The following is a 14,768-nucleotide window of genomic DNA, read 5'->3' as shown; positions in this document are numbered from 1 at the left end:
AGCAGAGACATCACCTTGCCGACAAAGGTCCGTCTAATCAAAGCTATGGTTTTCCCAGTAGTAATGTATGGCTGTGAGAGCTGGACTATAAGGAAGGCTGAGCGCCGAAGAATTGATGCTTTCGAGCTGTGGTGCTGGAGAAGACTCTTACGAGTCCCCTGGACTGCAAGGAGGTCAAATCAGTCCATCCTAAAGGAAATCAACCCTGACTGCTCATTGGAAGGACAGATAATGAAGCTGAAGCTCCAATATTTTGGCCACCTAATGCGAAGAGAAAACTCCCTGGAAAAGACCCTGATGCTGGGAAAGACTGAAGGCAAAAGGAGAAGGGGAGGGCAGAGGATGAGATGGCTAGATAGCATCACGGATGCAATGAATATGAACTTGAGCACGCTCTGGGAGAGAGTGCAGGACAGGAAGGCCTGGCGTGCTATGGTCCATGGGGTCACGAAGAGTCGGACACGACTGAACGACTGAACAACAACAACAAGCATTCCTGACCACTGGCCATGCTGGCTGGCGCTGGTGGACGCTGAAGTCCAACACAACTGGAGGGCATCTTCTAATGTTGTAATATTGCTGTCAAAAAGGGGAGGGAGTGGGGAGGCGGTTCTTTTAGCTGTCAAAAAGGCACAGAGACTATATTTACGCTGCCCATTTGTTAATTTCCATTAAGTGGGTAAATAATTTAAAAGAGTGTGCATATCAGTGAATATTAAAGACTGGTCCAGTACAAAATTTATCTGTGCAATAACTTCCTCCCCCAAAGAAACAACTACTGGACATTGCCAAAACATATGTTTAAAAGAAGTATTAGCTGTATTGCACCACCAGCAATTAGCTGAATTGGACAACCCCTTATTAAAGAGAAGTTGTGGTGTCCATTAGACATGAAACAAACATTTTTGCTGAATAAGATCCATAGATGCGACAGGTAGATGCCAAAGCAGTGATCTGCTGGTTAAGCATTTTGTGGTGCTGCACACAACAGTTTTTTAAAATTCCCAAATGTGCCCACAGGTCCAAAAAGGTTGGGGACCACTGCACTAGAGACATATCAGCTCTGGGTTGATTAGGCAAAATGTTGGATTTTTAAAATTATCTAATTGGTGCCTTTTTCCCTGGCTGCACCAACAATACTTGGTAAATTTCAAGAATATTCTATACTAAGGTTTTTATTCTAAAACCATGTATTCTCAAAAAGTCCCAGTCAAGGATTTACTACTTTTTGTTCACATAATCAGAATGGTGAAAGGTGGTGACTGATCCCATTCTTTCAATTAGTTATAATAATTCTGCTATTGATCCTTGTCTTATTTTGACTAATAACCAAAATGCTGTGATCTAGTGGTCTTATTGTTATAAGCAATTATAATGGATGCTCACTTATTTAAAAGCTCCGTAGAACAGTGCGAAGTCTACCCACTTGCCATTCTTTAATTACTCCAATTGTAAGAACAACAGGTCAGTCCATGAAGGGGAACAACTCATATTTATTGTTCAGTGATTTTTCTTGAGCCCTCATGATACTGTACAAAATCCAGAGAATCTGCCATGAGGTTAGTGACAATTGAGTATTTTAAGCCAATTTATAGAGTTGGAATGTCCAATCTAGGTCATTCAACAACACACAGCTTCTGAACAGAAGTACAACACAAACATCTCATGAAAGAAATATTGAATAATTATGTAAGATGTAAGGGATTAATTAATCTCCATATATCTGCACGTAATTCAAACAAATGCTGAAGAAAAAAGCATTGATTTTTTTGCTTTTAGATGATGCATGCATATGTCACAAGCAAGCGCTATCTTGTAAGAGGCATTACCTCCTGTGAGAGAGGAAGAATGCCTCTTCTAAGATGGTACTCTCTCACCTTCTGTCTTCCTAAGCAGTTGTATTAAAATAATTAATGCTTAAAAGCACACACACACAACTTGCTGCTCAGTTAATCTGGGATACATTTTAAGCAATCAAAACAGAATTTAAAGAAGACCTTATATACACATGAAATCCTAGATGCAGAATGACCATCTAGTCTAGATTCCTGTCATCATGAAGATCCATATTGATCAGCCTACACAATCTTGACCACTGACTGCTATGAAGTGCAGGTGCGGCGAGGAACGGTGCTCACAGAGTAGTTATTTCATGGAAATTATCAACTACAATAAAAGGACTATGTGTATGTGCCTGCCTGCCAAACATAAGTCTTGAAAAACCTGAAACTTGGCATTCAAAGTGGAACGTAGGGTCATGCACCTCAGGGTTATTTCATTTTAAAAATGCATTAATTAATTTAAATGTGTCCATGTGGTTGAAGCCTGCAGTAACATCTTCAGCCACTAGGGGCAGACTCCCCTAACCAGCAACACAGCCTTGCAGTTGATACAACTGGAGTAGATGGAGATTAGTAAACAGATTAGTTATATGCCTTCCTGCTGCTGTGGGACAGCCCCTCCAGGAGGCGGTGGGGAGAATCGAGTGGGCAGACTGCGGCGGTTTGCTAGTAAGGAATAAAATAGGTTGAGGCTGGCCCAATGATTAATTTGAAAAAAGAGCCCCAGGCTGCTTAGAAACTGCATGCTGTAATATGTAAGCCTTGCTCCTTAATTGCTGGTGAGTAGGCAGGGGAAAGCCTGGCTGTTCCTACTCAGTGGTGAGTGAAATACATGTTCAGAGACAATCTCCTTTACTAATGCTTTACATATTCCAGAAACAGGTTTAGAACAATGCCTGAAAAACTAGCTCAAACAATGGCCTGGTCTAGCCTTAATTCAATACCCTTCTGCCTCCTCCATCTGCTTATGCCACAGTACATTTGTTAGTCTTTAAGGAGCTGCAAGACCTCTTGATGTTTTTGCTGCAACAGGCTAATGCAACTCCTCCTTTGTAATTCTTCTCTGCTTGGACTCATTCAGTATCCTCTTCAGTAACCTCATTTATTATTTGCTAGCAAATGGATCTGGCTGCAAACAGGTTGAACTAGTCCTTAGTAAAGCCTTCAAGCTAATTTACACATCGTCAGAGTTAGTTACATTGTGCCCACACCCCCTGGGGCTACACTGACACCCACAGGCAACCCTAAGTGCAGCCCCTGTCATGGTGCACCCCTCAGCCCCCTGAGGGATAGGCCTGTCCACTCCATTCCCTTGAGGGGTGGGAGCTGCCCCACAGCCACTGGAAAATAGTAGTAGCCCCTTGGTCTACTAATCTCCAATGGTTTCAAACTGTATCAACTGCAGAGAGAACTTCACTGGTTAGGGAAGTCTGCCCCTAGTGATTGAGGATGGCTCAACTACACAGACACATTTAAATTAATTAAGGGCGTAACCTTATGTTTAGACAGAAAAGAATGAACTGGTTGGCTGGGGAAGGCTGGGAGTTGTAGGACTTTTTTCTGAATAAACATGTATAGGATTGCACTCTAAAATTAGTGCATTTTTAAAACTAAATAACCCTGAGGTGCATGCTTCTGGAGTCCCCTTTGGCAGCATGTCAAGTTTCAGGTGTCTAGGTTTCAAGGTGTTGATGCTTTGGCATGGACAGGTGGACAGACAGACACACATCCTCTTTTATTACTATAGGTAATGTGCCTAATGTGCACAATGTGTCATACAGTAATAAAAAATCATCCTTGCCTGCAAGCTTACAATCTAAAAACACACACAAAGAAGAGGGGAGCTGGAGGGTAAGGGGAAATTTTGCACAAGCTGGGAGAGTGAAAGAGTTAAAGAATACAATAATTAATATAAGACTGGAAAAGAAACAAAAAAGCCATGGTACATGAAGAGAGCAATGCAATAGAGAAAAGATGAGTTTTTCAGAATGTCTTAACATAAGACAAGGAAAAGGCCAGACAAATATTGAAAGGAAGAAAGTTCCACACGAGAGACTTCATGAAGATGAGGAACAGCACAAGGGAGTGGAGACTTAATTTAAAAAGATTAGTATTGGATGAACAGAGGGACCAAGAATAATGAAGACAGATAAGCAGGGATAAGATCATGAAGAGACTTTAAAGGTTAGAAGAAATTTAAACTTGATACAAAATTATAGGATCAATTTGCACATATTTCTTGAGTGTAGATTACAGAGAAGGTAGAACATGGTAGCAAGTCCTCAGCTCATAGTAATTAATTAATTATGGGCCTTTCTACATGAGGCTTTTAACCCACCACTTTACCAAGGCTTCTGTTTCAGGATTCTTTGCAGGAATAAGATTGGCTCCTTTACACGTGTTTCTTTCCAGGGGTTTTCTTTTTTTCCCCTTTCCTAATGTTCCATTACACAAGCACTAGGTGGCAATGTGGTATAGCAGAATTGCACAATTACACTAGGCTTTATCCCATCATTCACAAATAATACCAGACTTTCCTTATTAGAAACCTCCCCCCCACCCCGGTTGCAAAGCACAGGAGAAGCCCTGGAGGATGACGATGTCATGTAAAGGACCCACAAACTACTGTAAGTGAGGGCACTGTGCACAATAAAGGCCTCATGTAGAAAGGCTCATAATCTATATCCTGACTTTTCTCCAAAGAGTTCAGGTTGGTGTACATTCTTCTTCCTCTTCCCACTTTTGGTTGCTTAATAAAAACACTTCCTGAAAAGTTTTCTCAAATATATCTTGCAGTTTCCCCCCATCTTTTGCAATCTTCTTGCCCTGAAAGGAGAAAATATTAAAATGTTATCTTTGATCTGTATGGAGTTGGTTTTTTGCTTTACTTACATTTTCAAAACATCTAGAGCAGGTAAATATATTTAAGTATTTATGTCCCTATCTAGTTCATTCATTCAACTTTTGTATTGCCCAACAGCCAAAGCTCTCCAAGTGGTTTACAGCATAAAACATAATATAAAACCTTTAACATTCAAGAATTTAACACACTTTAAAAACAAGTTTAAAACAATTAACAATAAAACTACCAGGATGTGATAAAAAAAAAAAAACTGTAATACTCCATCCTATACTGTCAAATGCCTGGGAGTAGAGGAAAGTCTTAACTTCGTGCCAAAAATATGACAATGTTCTCATCAGATGGACCTCACTGGGACACCATTCCATAGCTCTGGTTCTCATGGCAGCTTACACATGTGCAATGTAATTATCACAATTATTCAAACTGTAATACCAAAAAAGCAACATAGCATCACAGAGTTGGAGGGGATCTTATCTTCGGGGGGCCGAGCGCCAACGCATTCAGCCCCCCGAAATCGGCGGTGAAATTCTCCCCCCCCCCCGGATGGGACTTACCTTTGGCAAATGTCCCTCCCGGCGGCGGTTCGTCAGCCTTTCGTCAGGGGCGGGGGCGGCAGCCGCCATTACAAAGTGTAAAAAAAACCCAAACACCCGTGATAGGCTACGTAACGATTAACGTAGCCTATCATGGCTAGATTTCCAAAGTCAGCCGTGATAGGCTATGTAAATCGTTACGTAGCCTATCATGGGTGACTTTGAAAAAGAAAAGAAAAAAAGCGCGTACGCAAATGGCGGCGCCCTATGGGCGCCGCCATTTGTGTTCCTTATTTGGTCCCGGTAGTCTACGTAAAGATTTATGTAGCCTATCACGGGTGTGTTGTTTTTTTTTTACAATCTTTACGTAGACTACTGGGACCAAATAAGGAATGCAAATGGTGGCACCCATAGGGCACCGCCATTTGCATACGCGCTTTTTTTTTCTTTTTCAAAGTCACCCGTGATAGGCTACGTAACGATTAACGTAGCCTATCACGTCTGACTTTGGAAATCTAGCCATGATAGGCTATGTTAATCATTACGTAGCCTATCACGGGTTTTTTTTTTTTTACGCTTTGTTTCGCGGCCGGGGAGACGGGGCGCTTCTCCCCGGCCTGAATTTCGGCCGGGCAAGGCAGGAAGCCTCCCCCCCGGCCTGAATTTCGGCCGGGCGAGGCGGGATGCCTCCCTCCCCTCACCTGAACTTCGGGGGGAGAAGCGAAGCGCCTCCCCCCCCACCGCGAAGCACCCCTGCGAAAAGGTAAGTGACTTTCGTACATCCCTAGATCTTAGGCGATCTAGTCCAACTCGCTTGCTCAGTGCAGGAAATCTAGGCCTAGAGCAACCCCTACAGATGGCTATCCAGTCTCTGCTGGAAGACCTCTAGCAACAGAGAGTTTACCACCACCTTAGGGAATATCTTGAATCTCTTAAATTCCCCAGTTAACTTACTTTGTAGGGAGGGTTTTGATTTATCAATTCACCAAGCTCTTAAAGACTAGGAGGGAGCCAGGTGGACTTCTTTGAGGATGTGTGGGGAATGGGGATAACTTTCTTGTAAGGGCCTGTTGTAGTGGTGATGGGAGGCAGAAAGAGAGTGTTTGTGAGATAAACTGAGATCAGACTAACAGTGTCTCTACATTAAGCAAAACCCCCGGCATCCTTACCATGGCTTTCTGCTTTCAGTTTCTTTGTGGGATTATGATGGACTCCTTTACATGACAGACACATGGTTTAAATTGAGAGAGCACCCCCCTCCATCCCTGGCATGTGTGCAAAGGAACGGGGGAGGGGGAAGTCTTGTTTTCGTGGCTTAACTTGTGCTCTACTGTTTCCTTGCAGCCCCCAGGAAAGTTACGACTTATTTCCTAGTAGACATAAGGTTGTGCTGTAAGTCTGCAACCCTTGGCACGCTTACTTGGGAGTAAGCCACACTGACATTAATGGGGTGCTCTGAATCAACAGAGGATGTTGATTCTGAGCTTGGCGGGGTGGGGGATCAGATCTGTCTCCCTTTGTTGCAGGGAGGCATTTCATCCTCTTCTCCCTCTGATTGCCCTGCAACTGAAAAATATGCTCAAACATGTACATGGCAGACACGTGGTTTGAACTGAGGAAAGTCCTTCCTCGGCAAGTTAAAAGCGCTACTCCGGCATTACATACTGCCGATATGGTGCCATTAGCATTTATTACTAGCTTATCCCTGATCTTTTTGAAAGCGGGATAAAAGGGGAAATCTGTGGGAGACATCCTGGACATTGACCACGTCATGTACAGGACCCGCAAACTTCTGTGAGCAACCAATCTCGAGTGTGCAATAAATCGCTCATGATTTAGGGTGACACCCTAAATCACCTTTAGCCTTTTCTCACATTATAATTTTTTGTTCCTGTTGTTCTTAAATTTCAATGTGGAGTGAAAATTTAACCTGACCTCACCTTCCCTGCACCCCCATCCATTCCTAACACACATTTAAAATCCACAGGCCAGGGAAGAGAGAGGTGCTTACCTGATTAAAGACTTGGAAATTTTTGAACATCAGACGCAGATCTTTTATAAAATCTCCAACTGTTTCATATCGCTTTTGATACAGCTTCTCTGTCACCCACTTGAGCCACATGGGTTTCCTTATGTAACGATCATAATTTTGTATCTGATAAATTAGCACCACCAGATAAGAATATTAATATAAGAACTGAGAATTCCCTCTGCAGTCCCAGCTCAAGAACTTAAAATATTTTAAAGACTTACTATAGTTGGATCTTTAGCAAAAATAATGCTTTCATTCTCACACCAGATTGTCAGAAGCAGGAACTGACAGTTCTACAAAATATAAGAAATTAATGTTTAAGGGGCCTCAAACAAAGCAAGAACCCCATGGCAAGAGGAAAAGATTGATTACATTTCCTTGGGAAAAAGTCTCAGTTATTTCAATGAAATTTATATTCAAGGAAGTATTTATATTACAACAATCTAGAATTCACCAACAGAGATAGCCGTTGTTTCCATTTATTTATTTATTTTTATATAGCATTTCTGTACCGCCCAATAGCCAAAGCTCTCTGGTGGTTCACAAAACAAGAGTTAAACTTATACATAAGGTATAATATTAAAACATTAAAAGGTTAAAAAAAATAAACCTTGGTAATGTTACTTTCAGAAATTTTACTTAGTGATGCAATCCAATTAAGAAATGGTAATAAATCATCAAGTGTTTGTTGATTAGTTCTTTGATTATATTTGCATATGCATAAAACAAAATTTTCAACAGAAAAAATACATTTATCTTACGTTTATACACTTTTTCCAGGAAAGAAAAAGAATTTCAGCAAAAACAATCAATATCAAAATTCAGAGAACACAGGATTAAGCATTTAGCTTTGATTCTGCAGTCAGGGGGTTGGATCCAGATTTAGGCATATGCAACTAGGCTGGCAGAAGTGGACTTTCCCACCCCTCCTCCCCACAGCAGCCCCTCCAGCCTCCTGAAAAGCTATACAGAGGGTCTGGGAACCTTGCTGAACGAGGTGAGCTGTGGGCTGTCTTCACACCTGGCATTTTATTCCACAGCAAACCGTTCCTTTTGATTCATGATCCTTTCCTGGATTTAGACTGGCCCTGTATACAGGCATCGCTCATAGCTCTTCCCTCGGCTGTATTCCTTTTCACAGCTGGGCGGAGCTGCATGGAAAACTTGGGACAGAAGGGGGCTGCTGGCCCCTCACCCCCCCTCGGCTGATCATTGGTTCCTGTTACATGATTGATGCTCCGTCCGTCCGTCCCTCCCTCCCTCTTTCCTGCATCCCCTCCTTCCTTATCTATCATCAGCAGTGGCTGCTCTCCTCGCTTATTCTGCCCTCCCATCAACTGGCTTGTTTCCCCCCCACACCTTATTCTGGCTTCCCAACGACCCTGCAAGATGGACTAGGAGATGAGATTGTGGCTGGCGAGGTGGGAGGGAGTACTATGGAAAACCACCTCAGCATTACTGCCTTATCTAAAACAACTCTGCACACAAAAAAGAAACTAGTAAAAATGACCATTTGAAGCTCTGCATGATAAATTTATTCAGGGGAGGAGAAACACTTTTAATACCCATTGAAATCCTAACTGTCAAGCCTTTCTCCTACATGGCTGAGAAAGGGGACCCGCCCCTCATCCACCCTGGGATGAAAAAGCCCATCAAACTGGTGAGCAAAAGGGAGAAGCAGCAGTGAGCGAAGTCAGTGGGAGGGGGAGGTTCCAACTACATGCATTGAAGGGGATGGGAGACCTTAAGAATGCTACTCTATGTAGACTTACAATGAACTCCTATGCTTACTCAGAAGCAAGCTACACAGATTTCAATGGCACTTACTCCCAGGAAAGGAAAGGCTTACAGCCAATGAGTTTGCTCAGACGTAAGCATTGCTGTGTTCAAAGGAATCTCGGAGTCGGTAGGGGAATGGGAGAGGCAGAAATGGTCACTGGAAGCACCGTCAGTGACCTGCCCTCCCCTTCCCACCAATCTGTTGTCATGACAATGTTATTCAACACTGCCCAGCAACATCCCCTAGCACATGCCCACACAAAATGGGATAATGCGCTAAAGGAGAAATACACAGGGGGGAAATGACGATTTCAATCGCAAGCACAGAAAATGCCGTGTTTTCCCCGTTCTCAGATAACATCGGAAGAGGGAAGGAAAGTTGTGAGATAGCAGCAGGATAGCAGCAGCATTGTTTAAAACTCCTGTGAAAATTAGTGATTAAAGAAGAATGATCCTGCTAAAAAAATTCAGGTGTGAAGCGAGCCGTGATGGGGGGGGGGGGATATCCCTGAAAATTGGGTAGACGCACCTTCCACAAGCTGATCCCTTCCATCAATCGAAGGCAGATCCTGAATCCAACCCAATATTTCCAACACCGTCTTTTCCAGCAAACCCTTTTTTTGGGGGGGGGGCAATTTAACAGGAACTTTAAAGTTCAATAAGATGAGCACATTCTTGTAGGCCTAAAACACGCAAAAGGCCGCAAAAGACTACTGCCTGAAGTGCTGGAAGGGGTACTTGGTGGAGAGGGACTGAGTACTGTCAACACTCTGAGTGTATGTGGGGCTTAAAAGAGGACTGGCAATTTTTACCTCCCCACCTGGGAGATGGAGAAGGACCTTGTCAGAGGAGACCCACGTGAAAGCTGGGAGGAGAAGGCTGCCACAACACAAGTGAGGGGGTGGTGGCCGACCATGGTTCGTAGTGGAGAAACTCATGTTGCCTTTGTGGAATGGAGATTTATGTATTCTTCTAGGGAGGGGTTTCGTATATTTCTGTGTTACGTTTTATTTTCTCTCCTGTTTAGTGCTAAACTGTTGGATTAAGTTCATTTATTTGTACTGTTCTATTTGATATTGCATGTATTGATATTTTTATGATGTATTTATCTACCAACACTATGGCTATTTATAATTGTTGCTATTATATTTTTTGAATACTGCTGTTACATTTACTGTTGATCATTTGATATGTTGTTCAGTATTTACTGCTGTTTATTTTTGTGCTGTGAGCTGCTTTGGACACAATTTTGTGGAAAAGCAGCATACAAATAAATACATGATAAATGATGATTGCCAGCCAGGAGCAATTAATGTTCCCTCCTCACACCACCCCTCACCCCCCATGAAGACAAAAATGGCCTTCCTTGCGGCATAAGATGCCAGAAACAGAAACCAACTACATGAAACTACCCCCCCCAATAAATGGAAATCAACAACATTTTCTATCAGTGGCTAATCAGATACAATCTCCACATTAATTACTGCCCTGCAGGAGCCTTGCTAGGCCTTGGGCCATTTGGATCCAAGCCCAAAATATATTTCCCAGAGCCCCAGTTCTATTTCCTAGAGACCTGAGTGTCCACTAATGCCAACGGAAAGTATTTTTCTAACTGTTAATTGCCATTCAGGGGGTGGGGAGCAACTTTCAGGGGGGATCACAGCTGGGGAGGTAACCCCCCCACTTTCTTAACCCCCCCACTTTCTTAACCCCCCCAATTACTCTCACCTGGCAATTAAACTTAGGGGGAAAACTTCCATTGATGCCAATGGAAGGGTTTTTCCCCCAAGGTTAATTGCCATGAGGGGGCAATTTTCATGGGGACAAAGCTGGGAGGAAAGGGCCTATTCTCATGATTCTCCTCATGAGTCGTGATCCTCCCTGAAAATCGCTCCCACATGGCAATTCAGATGAGAAATAAGCTCTTTTTCTAAGCCTAATTGTTGGAATGGAGGCAATTCGCTGGAAGCTTTACCTGAGTTCCAGCAACCCAAATCATGCCGACCTGTTTTGCTTCCTTTTGCTACGTGTGCAAAGGAGTCATACGGCCCGGTTGTCAACTCCATCTCTCTGAAAACCATTGCACTGGTGAAGACTTGCAAGTTAAGCCCACTTTGCTCAAAGTGGGCTAGATGAAACAATGATCCGGTGGATCCACAGTTGGCTACAGAATCAGACTCAGAGTGCTTATCAATGGGACCTTCTCAAACTGGGAAGAGGTAACGAGCGGGGTTCCGCAGGGCTCAGTCCTGGGCCCAGTGCTCTTCAACATTTGTATTAATGACTTGGAGGAGGAGGTGCAGGGAATGCTGATCAAATTTGCAGATGACACAAAATTGGGTGGGACAGCTAATACCCTGGAAGACAGAAACAAAATGCAAAGTGATCTTGATAGACTGGAGTGCTGGGCAGAAAGCAACAGAATGAAATTTAGTAGGGATAAATGCCAAGTTCTGCACCTAGGAAAAAGAAACCAAATGCACAGTTACAAGATGGGGATACGTGGCTCAACCACACTACAAGCGAGAAGGATCTTGGAATTGTTGTCGATCACAAGCTGAATATGAGCCAACAATGTGATGTGGCTGCAAAAAAGGCCAATGCTCTTTTGGGCTGCATTAATAGAAGCATAGCTTCCAAATTCCGGGAAGCACTAGTTCCCCTCTACTCAGCACTGGTTAGGCCTCATCTGGAGTACTGTGTCCAGTTCTGAGCACCACATTTTAAGAAGGATGCTGACAAACTGGAGAGGGTTCAGAGGAGGGCAACAAAGATGATCAGGGGACTGGAAACAAAGCTCTGTGAAGAGAGACTGAAAGAACTGGGCATGTTTAGCCTTGAGAAGAGAAGACTGAGGGGAGATATGATAGTGCTCTTCAAGTACTTGAAAGGTTGTCACAGAGAGGAAGGCCAGGATCTCTTCTTGATCATCCCAGAGTGTAGGACATGGAATAATGGGCTCAAGTTACAGGAAGCCAGACTCCGGCTGAACATCAGGAAAAACTTCCTGACTGTTAGAGCAATACGACAATGGAACCAATTACCTAGGGAGGTGGTGGGCTCTCCCACACTGGAGGCATTCAAGATGAGGCTGGACAGCCATCTGTCAGGGATGCTCTGACTTGGATTCCTGCATTGACAGGGGGTTGGAATCGATGGTCTTGTAGGCTCCTTCCAACCCTACTATTCTATGATTCTATGAATTTTCTCCAGGAGGGAATGACAGAGAAGTGTAAGAAAGGACACAGAATGATAAGTGGGGAAGAAAAGGTGAAAATTTATTTATTGCCCTCCTTAAAGATCATTTTCCAGGTACCCTGGTAGACTAAGGTTGTTTGTGCATGTTGTGTGGGGGAATGTGGTATTGTATAGTGAGAAAGGTATGGCTCCTCTTGATCTCTGTATGTCTCCCTGCCTTGCACTGTGGCATGTGGAGAGATGGTGCTAAATGTGGGGCTTCCTAATCTGTTCAGGTTGTGTCTTCCTCTGTGTATGTCTATTTGTGTGCACTGGGGGGTGGGCGAAAAGTCACAAGTCCCTACCACATAGATTAGGGGTGTCGAATCTCTTTCAGTCTGAGGGCTGAATTCAATTTCAGAGAAGCTCTTGGGGGCCACCTTCTAGTGGTGGGCAGGGGCTGAAGGCAAAGGGGGGCAGGGCCAAAAGAAAAAAGGGAGGGACCAAAATACCAAAAATACTAGCATATTTTAGCTTAACACTCTTACTACCAGGTAACTAAGCCTCAGGAGGGGCATTTCAACCTTTAGAATGGGGGAAAAAACTATGCAAAAGCCAGGAAACCACTAAACAATTGGTGACTTTGCCCCTGAACAGAATCATGCACCATTTTATTTCATTTTGGTTTTATGGAAGTTAATTTATGGAGGTAATGATGACTGATGATTGGGATAATTAATTGATGGGGAATTGATTAAATTTTGGAGTAGGATTTGCTTCAAAACCACACATTCACCCTTAGTTTGCTTTTGGATTAATGCTCTGTCAAATTTTTGAAAATCCATTTTGGTCCAAACACTTGCCATGTTTAGGTCTGTGTGTGAAACTGTGTGGGTGAGAAAGAGCTCATGAAAGAAAACTACTAGCCATTCCTTTTTGTGCGTTTTTCACACGTGTTCGCAGCCATTGCGATTTGTGATGATCTCAGGGGTGGGGTACAAATTAATTGAATAATGTAGTTTATTTGGGGTTATCTGGATGGGAAACTAATTAGCTGGCTTTGTGTTCCACGAAATTTAAATAAATCCTACTAATTACTTCAAAATGTGCATATATAGATATAAATTAATATATGTATATTTTATGCAGCTTTTAGGTGCCTAGCAATACCCCTTTTGCCCCACACGTTTAGTACAGCATCCTTGTTCCCAACAGTGGCCAGTCACATGCAATGCCCCACCACCACCACCAATAAAGATAGAACCAAAAGCTCTGCTAGCCAAAAAGAAGCAGACATACTTTAGCAGTCACAAAGTGTTCAAACTGGTTAGTAGCCAAGACCAAGAAAGAGCTGAGTGGAGAATGTAACAGAACCTGTTTCCAAGCTCTTAAAACCTGGTACTACTGCCACAGCAGTCTCTAAACATGTCAGGGGCTCCTCCCAAATTTGGGTCATCAATTTTGGCCACCACAAAGCAAGGGAAAGCTGCCAGCTAACAGAAGTTGGCTTGGTGGTTGAAGTTTCAGGACGTTTACAAAGCAGGTGGCTGGCCTGATGTTTTGATGTTCATGATTTTTATAATTACTGTTACAACCTAATTGTATTGCTTTGCCTATCATTGAACTGAAATGGGAAATAGCCAATTCCTATGTCCCACAATCCTACCACCAAAAATGTCTGATGAAACTTACCAGGGTTTGCTTGGGAAGCATTTTGTACTTTAAAACTCGGCACTCTTGGCGGGATGGGCGGTTTACGGCACAATCCACTTTACTTTTCAGTTTGCAAAAAGTACATATCCACTTCTTGCTAAAATTGTAGTACAACATAATATAATAGTGATAATACTGCTGTGTACAATGTGCTTCTAACTGCAGACGATTTCTTCTGTGTCAGATATATTATTGTTATTAATTCTCTGACAGATTTCACATATAACCAGGAAATTCTCAAACAACAGCTTACACAAATAAAGACTTATGAAATCAGTCCCCTGCCTGAGTAAGCACCAGAACTAAGAAGAGGAATAATAATAATAACTATTAGTATTATATTTTTTTATTAAGTGCTAACATAAGCTAGGTGCTCTACAAAAGAAAGTAGGTGCTGTTCTCTTGGCTATAACATATGTATCGCTGATATTATGTATTCTTCTGTTATTGAAATGTTAGAGAAAATGTTCCAATAGTAATGTGAAAATTTTCTGAGGGTAATTTAAATAGGGAACATGACTGATATTCATTAAACAGGAGACAGGAAACATTGCTACAAGATTTTTTTAAAAATCACTGCAGGTTTTTTTGCGTACTCTCAGCTTTTCTTAATACCAGGAGAATGCTAAAACTGGTTTGCAATACAAAGTACACACTATTGTCACAGATCATTCAAATGTTCGCAGTTGAAATAGTCTAGGGCAGCTATGGACAACTTGTGGCCATCCAAATGTTTTGGCCCACAACTCTCATCATCCTTCAACACTGGCTATGCTGGCTAGGGCTGATGGGAGTTGTAGGCCAAGAGATCTGGAAGGCCACAAGTTGCC

At 42.7% G+C, this 14,768-nt stretch overlaps 1 protein-coding gene across 8 annotated transcripts in view; it reads right to left on the bottom strand.

Moving 5' to 3' along the window:
- Positions 1-404: 404 nt before the first annotated feature.
- Positions 405-14,768, bottom strand: part of LOC146351200 (nuclear body protein SP140-like protein) — a 38,215-nt gene continuing 23,851 nt past the window's right edge. For 4 of the 8 annotated variants that reach the window (XM_084846812.1, XM_084846815.1, XM_084846811.1 and 1 more), the window contains 4 exons: positions 13,918-14,035; positions 7,491-7,562; positions 7,249-7,392; positions 405-4,667 (listed from right to left, as the gene is read on the bottom strand). In XM_084846812.1, the coding sequence (XP_084702938.1) occupies positions 4,548-4,667; positions 7,249-7,392; positions 7,491-7,562; positions 13,918-14,035 (454 nt within the window). In that variant the 3' untranslated portion in view covers positions 405-4,547. Of the gene's footprint in view, positions 4,668-7,248; positions 7,393-7,487; positions 11,406-13,917; positions 14,036-14,768 lie in introns of those variants that run through there. The other 4 variants (XM_084846814.1, XR_014789551.1, XR_014789550.1 and 1 more) reach the window with 4 other exon arrangements.

The sequence above is a fragment of the Heloderma suspectum genome, chromosome 3, assembly GCF_057233095.1.
Source record: "Heloderma suspectum isolate Gila_16-S chromosome 3, 16-S_ref, whole genome shotgun sequence".
NCBI classification, from domain to species: domain Eukaryota; kingdom Metazoa; phylum Chordata; class Lepidosauria; order Squamata; family Helodermatidae; genus Heloderma; species Heloderma suspectum.
This window is presented reverse-complemented; position numbering and strand designations above follow the sequence as displayed.